Raw genomic sequence first — 12,116 nt, 5'->3', positions numbered from 1 at the left:
CTTTCTCTTAGGATGTCCCTATGTCAGGTGGAGAAACATGTCCTTAAGTTGCATGCTTTCCAGGCAAATGCAGGTGTAATTCATCTCAGAACTGTCTACTGATGTGTTGCATGTTACATTTCCACACTGGGGCAAATAGAAACCCCCTGTATTATCTCAAATCACAAAATCAGCATTGAGGGGTGGGGGGGAGGTTTAAGTCTTCTCTCTCTGCATGCTGTGGTCCTTATCTGAACTGGGCCTGTGTATAACCAAGAAGCATGAAACTCTGAACAAGCTTTTCTATGCAGTTTAGGACTGCTAGCCATCAGGTGGAGTCAAGATCTCCTGGAATGACAGCTGACTCCAGAGATCAGTTTCCTGGAAGAAAATGGCTGCTTTGGATGGTGGACTCTATGGCATTATGCCCTAGGGTTACCAGGTCTGTGTTGAAAAAATACCTGGAGACTTTGGGGATGGAGCCAGGAGAGGACAGGGTTTGGGGAGGGGAGGGGCCTCAGCATGGGACAATGTCATAGAGCCCACCCTTCAAAGCAGCCATTTTTTCCAAGGGACCCTGATCTCTGCCAGCTGGAGATCAGTTGTAAAAGCAGGAGATCTCCAGGCCCCACGTGGAGGCTGGAAAGCCTATTATACACTGCTTGGCTGCTTCCCTCCTCAAACCTCAGCCTTTCCAGTGGCTACCCACAAATCTCCAGGAATTTCCCAACATAGTTGGCATCCCTAGCTCAACTTGGGGACAACCTCAGGGAAAATATAACATTCAGTTAGGTCCCCTGAGATATTTCTCTCTCTATAAAAGTGATTGTCATATTTTTGGAACAGCTGCCCTTAATCTATGCATCAGAACTGAATACATACAAACCTCCATGCAAGCATTTCCTTAAAGTGCTGGCCTGCTTTATGCATTGGCTTCTTACATCTAGAATTCTCAAATATCTTTCCTTGACTTAATTATCTAATTTTGAACCAGGTAGTGGCAAAATTGGGTCTAAGATGTAAACAGAAGAAGAAGAAGAAGAATTGCAGATTTATATCCTGCCCTTCTCTCTGAATCAGAGACTCAGAGCACCTTACAATCTCCCATATCTTCTCCCCCCACAACAGACACCCTGTGAGGTGGATGGGGCTGAGAGGGCTCTCACAGCAGCTGCCCTTTCAAGGACAACTTATGCCAGAGCTATGGCTAACCCAAGGCCATTCCAGCAGGTGCAAGTGGAGGAGTGGGGAATCAAACCCGGTTCTCCCAGATAAGAGTTCACGCACTTAACCACTACACCAAACTGGCTGTCTGTGTCTCCAGAGAATGAATCCATTGGCTATTTCCCCAAGCTGTATAACTTGAAAATCTAATAACTTACACAAGACAAATCAAAACATGTTCAGGCAGAGCAGAACAAAATGGGGGAAAGCTGCATCTTGTCATTAATCAGGAGTATGCATACTTAGGAAGAATCGCACTGCTACAGCACCAACCCCAAATCAGACTTTTCCCTGCAGCCACTGTGGCCGGACCTGCCTGTCCCGCATTGGTCTTGTCAGCCACCAGCGAGCCTGCAGCAGACGTGGACTATTGCACCCTTCTTAAATCTTCGTTCGCGAAGCCAAGCCGAGAGAGAGAGAGAGAGCATACTTAGGAATATTCTTGATGCCTAAAACTTCTCTCCACCTTGGCCATTATAATGGCCATTATGGTGGCTACCTTTCTGCATACCAGAGCTAATAAAAGCCACATTTCTGTGCTCTTATCTTTCACGTTTCAAGAAAGAACCTGTTCTTGTGTGCATCTGTCAGTTAATCAGTAGCACAAGGTGTTAGGGGGAGTTACTTATTGTGCGATCAGTCAGCAGACAACACACATTCAATAAAATTGTAAGAGAGGGGGAGACATGGGGAAAGGCTCTCTGTATCTGATGTCCCCCTAGAAATAAAATATTTCAAAATGATTTTTCTGCTTGAGTCTCCATTTTACATATCACACTCTTTAAATTATCCCAAGAGATTGCATTATTGATAATCATCACAAATCTGCCTTATTAAGAATGCAATATTTAATTTAGAGAGGCTTATGATTGAAACAGGTTCCTCTTTTCAAAACAAACTACATTTCTCCTCTATGCAGTCTGCAGTCAGTCTTCCATGCAAACTGACACCTGGGTTCTGGTATAGTTAAATGTGTGTGAGACTAGCATGTCAGAAGACAAAAATGACATTTTACAGAACATGGTATGAGACTTGATCCATTGGCACTTGTAAACCAGTGTTCAGTTGCAAGCACAGGAGGGGTTATTTTGAGTTCTGTCATAGTCAGAGGTGACCTTTTCCTATTATCAGAGGGAAGACGTCACTCCAGTGTGATTGACCTTCCCATATTCCTCTTACATCAGTCTTGATCACTGATGAACTGCTGTTTTTGTCAGTGTGGCAATCTCTATTCTAGCATTTACTTATTAACAGGGCTTTTTTTTAAAAAAAAAGCAGGAATGCAGTTCCGGCTGGCTTGGCATCAGGGGGTGTGGCCTAATATGCAAATGAGTTTCTGCTGGGCTTTTTCTACAAAAAAGGCCCTGCTTATTAATATTTTAAAGTTTGTGTGTGTGTTTTTCTGCATAGCATCTTCAAGTTTCAAACCATTACTCATTTGGTAGATTTAATCTGAATCTTTGTTTCTGGTCCTCCTTGAGAGTTTCTGACCATCTTTTAGGCTTGCCTGGAGGAGCACATGCTGGGATAGGTCTCTATTGTTCACTCAGCTTCTTGAAGATGTTGCTTAGGCCCCATGATGGGACTGAGAGAACATTAGCTTGTCTACATATGTTCATTTGGAGAGTATCTGGTTCTCCAATTGCTAAATATTGCAGCAGGAGGCATAAATATAGCATAACAATAATTCTCTAACTTCTCCCCTTTCCAGAGTTTAGAGTGTTTGCTGATTTTTCATGAAAACCAAGACAGCTATTAATATCTTTTTCTTTCCCCCCACTACCTTGTGGCTCCATTTGCCATGACCTTCCCACAACCCTTCTGAATAAACTTCACATTCCACTGCATGCAACATATTGCAGAGAAACTGTACTCTCTTGTTAGACCTTTATTTCTTCACACACTAGAAGCTGGGAGAGAACCTTGCCCCCCTCTCTCTCCATGGGGAAAAAACCCCAAGCCAGTCAGTCTTGATAATGTATGATTCAAACATAGTATCTGGAGAAGGTAGTAGGGATGTGGATGTATATTGGATTTTCTGAGGCAGAGAAAATAGTCTGGTTTTTAGTCAATTTGCTAGGTGATAATGTGAAACAATCCTAATTTGGCCATATGATTGTTTAGAAAACCTTAGTGAATATCAAACAGGAGCACAGGCCTAGTGCAGAGATGAGATTTCAAAATAGGAATGTAAGTTCCATATCCAACAGTGGAGAGATGTCTGGTCAGGAACGGCAACAGACCTGACTCTCTGCAATGGTTGCCTGTGCTGCAAGCATGCACAGAAGTTTTTCTCCACTCACTCTCACCCTTCTCAACCTCTTTTGTTTCAGCTATGTGTTGAATTCATCAAAGATTCACTGACTGTGGAGCAGGCCTGCGAGGCCTTACAGGTGAGTTGTATCACTCCCAACCCTGCTCTGTCTGCCAGTCCCTACAGCCTATGATTGATTGAAGAGCAGAGGCAACCAATGAATGATCCAGTGGTATTTGCTTTGTAGATATTCATCCTGCTTCCTCTTTAAAGATGTGAAGCTCCAATGACTGATGGGTGAAGGGCTAGGGGTTATTTGTCCTGGGGCAGAAGAGAAGATGTAAAAATTGATAAGCATGTGTAGTGAGGAACCTTATGCTACAACATGGATGCTAAGGGATGTGAGGAAGCATCAAGGCTGGGTCAGCTACTTTGTAAATAGTTGCCTATGGTGAGAAAGAATACTTCCATGCTACCATGCACAAGACATTGCTTGTGAGAGCGTTGCAGGCTGTCTATTAAAAAATGTGGGGCCTAGGAACTTTTGGGGCCTATGGAAGCCAGCATGGAAAGGAAAAGTCATGAGAATTCAAAATATTAATTTTGCCTAGGTACCTCTAAATCTACTGACTATCAGCAGTTCCAAGAAACTCCAGATGGCCAGTATGATAATGCTCTTGTATAGATCTATGGTGTGTGTTCAAACATGGAGCATTGTCTATACTTCTGGTTGCTGTGTGTCAAAAAGAATATTGTCAATGTGATCCTAAACATGCCTACTTAGAATCCTATCAATGGGGCTTGCTTTCAAGAAAGTTTTCTTAGGATTTCACCATTTAGTGATGGAAAAGTTCCAGAAAGCAACATCAAGGGATTGGAGCAGTTTCCTTACGAAGAAGGAATTTGTTGCTCTGAGTACAGCATTAAATTACTCTGGATTTGGTAGCAGGACAATTGCTATTTTATACTGTTTGCCTCCATTTGAAAATATCTGTCCACTGCTAATTTCAATTTGTTTGATGTTTCCTCCTCCATTACTAGAAATATGAACTAGAAAGAATCTTTCCCTCTCTAACACTGACTCCATCTGCAGGAGTGCATATCTCAAAAATCAAACAAAAGGCCAAGTATCTCACTGCTTTATTACGACTGTGTGGGGGGTGTGGGGAGAGAATTCCTTAATTCTCAGGTTTGGGGAAGAGGATCTGGGAGAGTGGGGAGACTGCATGATGTAGAAGGGAAGAAATAATGATTCCTTAAAAATGGCTTATCCAGCACACAAGCTCAGCATCAAAAAGCTTTGTATAATTTTTATGATGCTTGCCTTCTCTTTCATCCCCCCTGTTGACTGTGCTGTCCCTTGCAGGGCACCAGAGAAGCTGCAATCCAGTTCCCCCTCCCCCAAATGAGTTCTTGCTACGGGACCTCACCAAGGCCTCTTATTGTGCTGTGGCCTTTATTTGGTAAACACCTGCCACTTTAAGGCTGACAGAGAGTCTCACTGGCTGATTGCACACCAGCTGCATCACAAAAGCCAAATTCAGCAGCAGAAGTTCAGGAGCAGCCGGTCTGTGGGTCTTCAGCAGCTATGAAAAATACACACAATAAAACAGGGTATTTTATTTCTTTTGCTTCACTCTGATTCTGCTTGGCTTTGTTTCTTTTGCTTAGTGGGGAAAAGGTGGTCTCTAGATGTTAATAGGGTTTCCCTGTCCCCACATTGTAAAGCAACAAATCTTCCCCCACCTCTCATCATAGGGTTGAAGGATGTGGAGCTTTGCTGTAACAAAAGATCCTGTGCTGACCTTAGTCTCGGGAAGCAGCCAGCCTTTTGTTCTGTGTAGCTTCATTCATGGCTAAAGAAAGCACTGTGCTATAAAGTGTCTGTCATGTATCCAGCCATGCAATGCTACTCCAGCCCACAATACAATGTGTCTGATATTATCATCCAAGGAATCAGTAAGAGCATGCATTTTGAAGAGACTCTGAACCATGGGCCAGGTATGCCCATCCTGCCTTTATTTTGCTTATTTGAGTATCAAACAGACACACACTCCTTGCTAGCCTTTAGCCACTGTTAAAAGAATCTCTGAAAGATAAGCTGCTGCAGGTTGTGATCCTGGCACAAATGCTGATACCATCATGCATGCACAAAGTGCTTCCTCATTTCTTCTGCAAGGCTGTTCCACAGGCTGCAGGAGCTATGGGGAAAGCCTGCCTGTGAGCAAGCAGAAGTGGAATGAGCTTTTGTAGCCTTTGGTGCTGTGTGGCGGTGCTGCTGCTGTGCTGACCAAAGTTGCCACATGGGCTCCTATCAGGAATGATGGTTCTTCAGATGTCTACATGACAGTCTTGGATGCACAGTTATCCCAGTTTTGTATACCAAATGTGACCACAGCTGTACCCCATGCTGGCCAGATGCCTGCTTATTCAAGCTCACAGGACCCATATGGACTGTACAGATTGTCAGTCATGCTTCATTTAATAACAGTTACATCAAAATTCATTTGTTACTACTTTGCTTGCTTGCCTTCAGTAAAATGGAAAACTGGCAATTGAATATTATATAACAAGCAGGAACCTGCAAGGACTTGCAGGAGGCATTTCACTTGCCTCTCCCCCACTATATCATCTTTCCCTTTCCTGAAAGCCCCATAGCCTCTCCCTTTTTCCTGGTCCTTCTCTTTCTAGGGTTGTCAACCTGGAGATCTCTTGGAATCACAATGGATCTCCCAATGGTCAGCACAGCAGCAGAGATCAGTTCCCTTTAAGATTGCCAGCTGCAGGTTTGCAAATTCCTGGAGATTTGGGGGTGGAGCCTTGGGAGGGTGAAGTTTGAGGAGAGAAGAAACCTCAGCAGGTATAATGACATAGAGTCCACCCTGCAAAGCAGCCATCTTTTCCAGGGGAACTGATTTCTGTCATCTGGGGAACAGTTTTAATTCCACGTGATTTCTACGCCTTACCTGGAAGTTGGCAGCCTTGGTTCTCCTGAAGGAAATGGCTGCTTTGGAGGGTGGAGTCTATGGCATACCATTCTGAGGTACATTGCAATGTTTTATAGGGTGGCTGCTGTTGAACAGTCACACATATTACCCAAAATAGGCAATCTCCACTAAGTTTGGGGGAATTAGCTTGGAGATGGAGGAAGAGGTGGATAATTGAGATCTCCACCTATAGACAGACAGACAGACAGACAGATAGATAGATAGGGTTTTATTTTTCTTAGCAGGAATGCACAGGAGTGCAGTTCCGGATGGCTTGGTGTCAGGGTGTGTGGCTTAATATGCAAATGAGTTCCTGCTGGGTTTTTGCTTTATAAAGCCCTATGTGAAACAATGGTGACATCAGGGGATGTGGCCTAATATGCAAATGAGTTCCTGCTGGGCCTTCTCTACAAGAAATACATACATACATACAAGAAGCCATGTTGGATCAGGCCAATGGTCCATTCAGTCCAACACTGTGTGTCACACAGAAGTATGTGTGTGTATGTGTGTGTGTGTGTAAAAACAGCCCCATGGCGCAGTAGTCCCCTGTGCAAACACCAGTCGTTTCCAGCTCTGGGGTGTCGTTGCTTTCACAACGTTTTCACAGCAGACCTTTTTACGGGGTGGTTTGCCATTGCCTTCCCCTGTCATCTACACTTTCCCCCCAGCAAACTGGGTACTCATTTGACTTACCTTGGAAGGATTGGTCAACCTGAGCCGGCTACCTGAGCCCAGCTTCCGCTGGAATTGAACTCAGGTCGTGAGCAGGGAGCTCAGACCGCAGTATACGCTCTCTCTCTCGCTCTCGCTCTCTCTCTCTCTCTCTCGCTCTCTCTGTGGGGGGAGGGATTTGTTCCTATGAGAACTCTCAGACTAACCAGGCTGTTATTTACAGGAAGGGTTTTTATTGAAACAAAAAGAAAACAGAATAAAACAAGGATGCACTCGCAAACACTTACGAGAGTTAACAAGGGACATCAGGGAGGAAAAGGAGAAAGCGTTGTAGGAATGGGTGATAATTACCAATCCTGAAGAGGTCTGAGGAAGCAGCAAACTTGAAAAGGAAACAGCAAACATTTTGGGAAGCAATAGAGGACCCAAACACAAATGGGGATGTGAGGAGATTCCAAGAACACACACTCACTGCTGGGACAGCAGAGTGACATATTTATAGGGCAAAACACATTCTGAGGCAGGTTGACTCACTGCCAGAGGGCAATGACCTGATTGTTCTACTAGATTAGACAAAGAGGTGGGAGAGGTTTGATTAACATGTGGAATTCACTGCCACAGGAGGTGGTGGAGGCTACAAGCATAGCCAGCTTTAAGAGGGGATTGGATAAAAATATGGAGCAGAGGTCCATCAGTGGTATTAGCCACAGTGTGTGTGTGTGTGTGTGTGTATGTATATGTGTGTGTGTGCGTATATATATATATGTATATACACACACATATATTGGCCACTGTGTGACACAGAGTGTTGGACTGGATGGGCCATTGGCCTGATCCAACATGGCTTCTCTTATGTTCTTATGGCCATAGGAGCACTGGATGGAAAGGGTGAAAGGGAAGATTAATAGACTTAAGCATTGATTGATTGCTGCTTAATCAAAGGTAATGGGTGAATGGGATGTCAGGCTTGGGTTCTGAAGGAATTATTCCTGAGTGTATGGTTGACCCAAGCATCTCTACAGGGCAAGGAGGGGGTAGTAGCCAGCCAGCTGTTCTGACTTACACGCTGAAAACTGCTTTCCCAGGCCTGTGCCTGACTGGCATCCATTTTGGTCCTCTTTCGCACAAGTAGTGCCCTATACTTAAGGTTTTGGGGTGATGTATAGAGGAGTGTTTCTGGCTTTGTAGCCTATAAACTGCCCCTCAGCGGGAGGAGGGGTCTAACTGCTAACACAAGCAGCCAGGCCTAGTTGAGTAATGCAAGTCAGTTGGTATCAAGTCACCTAGAGGTTGTTGCCAGGCCTAGGGTTGCCATCCTCCAGGTGGGATGTGGAGATCTCCCACAATTACAATTGGACTCAAGATGACAGAGATCTGTCACCCTGGAGAAAATGGCTGCTCTGGAGGGTGGACTGTATGGCATTATGTCCAACTGATGCCGGTTCCCTCACAAAACCCTGCCTTCCTCAGACTCCCCCACAAAATTCTCCAGGAATATCCCAGCCTATAGCTGCCAATTCTAATTAGGCCTAGCCCCAATGAATCCTAGCTCAAAGGCCAAAATAGTCCTGAAAAGGGCCCTGATCCTCCCCCTGCTCTTTAATGACAGAACCAAGCTTGTAATACTGTGGTTGCCTAGCAACAACTGCTGAGGGAATCAGTTGCTTAAAGCTACAGGCACTCTTTTATTGTTTTGGGGCTTTTCAACCCACCCCCCCCCCCCCATGTTGTGTGTTGCTTTTTAGATTTCAATTTTTTTCTGCAAACCTAGGACCCTTTTCAGGTTTGTAGAAAGATCTATCTTGCTAGTTCAATTGCTCCAGTCACCAGATTTAAATATCCAAAGATCTGGCCAACTTGACTGTCACCAGTATATATATTATAACAATCTGTGTATAAGCTAACCAGTTGTTCACCACTGGTGGGCAACTGTCCATGGTGAGGAATCTCCCACCCCTGTGTTCCATCCCCTGCACTTGCTTGATGGAACAGCAGGAGAAAAGAATGAAGGGGGTGGAGAGACAGTGGTGCAGACACCATGATGCCATGCCATCTACAATGTTTAGGAACTTCCCAAATCTCCTGGAGTGTCACGGATGCCTTGTGAAAAATGTTCTAGTAGAGTTGACAGAGCTAATCTTGGACTTAGGGTTGAACATCCAAAGGATCACTTCTAGGCTTCCCAAACCTCCCGCTCTGGCGGGAGACCCCTGGGTTCGCAGCCTCATCTCCCGCTCTTCAAAAATTGGGAAGCGGGAGGTGGAGGGGGGGGGAGAACATACCTGTAGGCTTCATGTAATTATAGAGCTCCTGAGCCGTTTGTAAAATGTATGCCCCTTTAAGGCTGGGCAGGAAGCAGGAAGGGCTTGGGAGAACGGCCCCTCCCTTTCTTTTGCTTTCGTTTTCACAGCAAGAGTTCTCCGGAAGAAGATCTGGTAAGTATTTGTGTGTGTGAGAGAGAGGGAGGGGGCAGGGGATTCCCTGGTTTGGAGGCCCTCCCCCCTTTAGAAAGCGTGGGGGGGAGGGAAATGTCTACTGGGCACTCTATTATTCCCTATGGAGAACAATTCCCATAGGGAATAATAGGGAATTCATCCGTGGGTATTGGGGGCTCTGGGGGGGGGTCTATTTTTTGAGGTAGAGGCACCAATTTTTTAGTATAGCATCTAGTGCCTCTCCCCAAAATACCCCCCAAGTTTCAAAATGATTGGACCAGAGGGTCCAATTCTATGAGCCCCAAAAGATGGTGCCCCTATCCTTTATTATTTCCTATGGAAGAAAGGCATTTTAAAAGGTGTGCTGTCCCTTTAAATGTGATGGCCAGAACTCCCTTGGAGTTCAATTATGCTTGTCACATCCTTGTTCTTGGCTCCACCCCCAATGTCTCCTGGCTCCACCCCCAAAGTCCCCAGATTTTTCTTTAATTGGACTTGGCAACCCTAATCACTTCCTGGAGGACTTTATCATCAAGAGGCTTCATTTCAGCATTTCAGGACTTCAAAGTGACTATGATAAACATGGTACAGTGCCGGATTTTAATTCCCATGCAAAAGGCTATATGCTAGAATTCTACTCTAATTCTAAGAATCTTGACAATTGCTCTGTCAAAGCCCTAATGTGTATCTGGAATGATGGAGTATCTGGAGTGTTAGACAGAGCCCCCCAGTGTGTCCTCAAATATATGCCTAGCACCATGGTTAGAGGTAGTTAGAGGAAATGAAGTGGGTTATGAGATTTCTTTAGCATTACTGGAAGAAGACAAAGCATGCCATGAAGCCCATTTACAGGCCTATTAGGAAGTTTTGACGGCTGCAAAGACCATTTTTTCTCAGCTGAATCTTGCCTAGCTTAGTTGGTTTGTGAACTGATAAGACCTAGTTTTGACCCTGCTATTGATAATCATTTGGCTGTTGTGATACTGTTGTAAGTTTCTTTGCAGATATAATTTCTGTCATCTTCTTTGACCTGGATATCACTTGAAGGTGGATCCAGTACCTGAGGTGGATTCTTAAGCACCTGCTTGCACATTTTCTATGCATAAATTCATTAGATAAAGTATAGGATTGCAGACCAGTTTCCAGCATGTCCTTTTCAGACAATGCGATAGAGCAAGTGGTGGCACAGCAACTATGAGGATTCCAGAATGATACATTTGCCCTTCATCCATTTCAGTCTGGTTTCAGATCTGATTTTGGGATCAAGATATTTTTAGCTGAAGAGTAGACAATCTTCCCCTTCCAGCTTGATAAAGGCATTTTGTCCTTGCTGATCCTATAGGATTTTTGGATGCTTTTTATCCAATGGATCATTTTCTTTTATTACATCTCTTACAGCATGGAATAGTTATTAGCTCCTGCAATGTTTTTAGAAGCTCTTGGTGCCCATACTGATGGAAAAGGCAATCAAAGAGGTCATAAGAACATAAGAGAAGCCATGTTGGTTCACGCCAATGGCCCATCCAGTCCAGCACTCTGTGTCACACAGTGGCCCTAAAAACCAAGTGCCATTAGGAGGTCCGCCAGTGGGGCTAGAAGGCCTCCCACTATGCCCCCCCCCAAGCACCAAGAATACAGAGCATCACTGCCCCAGACAGAGAGTTCCAACAATACACTGTGGCTAATAGCCACTGATAGATCTCTGCTCCATATGCTTATCCAATCCCCTCTTGAAGCTGTCAATGCTCATAGCTGCCGCCACCTCCTGTGGCAGTGAATTCCACATGTTAATCACCCTTTGGGTGAAGAAGTACTTCCTTTTATCTGTTCTAACCCGACTGCTCAGCAATTTCATTGAATGTCCACGAGTTCTCATATTGTAGAAAAGGGAGAAAAGTCCTTCTTTCTCTAACTTCTCTATCCCATGCATAAACTTGTAAACCTCTATATTAACACCCCTCAGTCGACGTTTCTCCAAGCTAAAGAGCCCCAAGCGTATTAACCATTCTTCATAGGAAAAGTGTTCCAACCCTTGCATCCAGGGATGTCAAACATGTGGCCCGCAGGCTGGATCCGGCCTGCAGAGGGTTTTAATCAGGCCCTCCAGCAACTGGCTGTTGTCTGCTTCATTCTCCCTTGCCTTCTGTGTCTGATTGCCATTTTGTGTTTCTCCCCAGCGATCAGCCTGCTAGCAAAGCAGTCTTCATTTGCTCCTTCTCTCTCCCCCTCCCTTTTCCCAAAGGGAGGAGGAACGAGGAGGAGCCTTAGCCACTGAAAGAGCCTGGCTCTATATCTCTGCTGGGTGATTAAGTTTGCCAGACTCAACTAATCATTCTGCAGAGCTACTGAGTCAAGCCTCTCTTCCTTCCTGGCTGAGGCTCCTCCCTCTCCTTGTGCCCTGGGGGAGGGAAGGAAAGAGCTCCAGCCTCCTCTGCCCAGTCCTCACCATCGGAAGAAATACAAACAGCACTTTTAAGACTAGCAATGTTTTATTGAAGGTATGAGCTTTTTGCCTTGCTACAGAGAGGGAGGGAGGGAGATTTATTGGGCTTGTTATGGGTG

General features: G+C 44.9%; 2 protein-coding genes across 2 annotated transcripts in view; both read left to right on the top strand.

The window, feature by feature from the left end:
* IPP (intracisternal A particle-promoted polypeptide) overlaps window positions 1-12,116 on the top strand; it is a 523,673-nt gene that overhangs the window by 291,583 nt on the left and 219,974 nt on the right. The window lies entirely within an intron of this gene.
* Window positions 1-12,116, top strand: part of BTBD19 (BTB domain containing 19) — a 110,852-nt gene that overhangs the window by 68,289 nt on the left and 30,447 nt on the right. The window contains exon 4 of the mRNA XM_060231737.1: window positions 3,537-3,596. Within this exon, the coding sequence (XP_060087720.1) occupies window positions 3,537-3,596 (60 nt within the window). The remainder of the gene's footprint in view (window positions 1-3,536; window positions 3,597-12,116) is intronic.

This window comes from Heteronotia binoei, chromosome 2 (assembly GCF_032191835.1).
Source record: "Heteronotia binoei isolate CCM8104 ecotype False Entrance Well chromosome 2, APGP_CSIRO_Hbin_v1, whole genome shotgun sequence".
Lineage (NCBI taxonomy): Eukaryota > Metazoa > Chordata > Lepidosauria > Squamata > Gekkonidae > Heteronotia > Heteronotia binoei.
The sequence above is the reverse complement of the archived record's forward strand: the minus strand, read 5'-3'. Positions and strand labels throughout refer to the sequence as shown.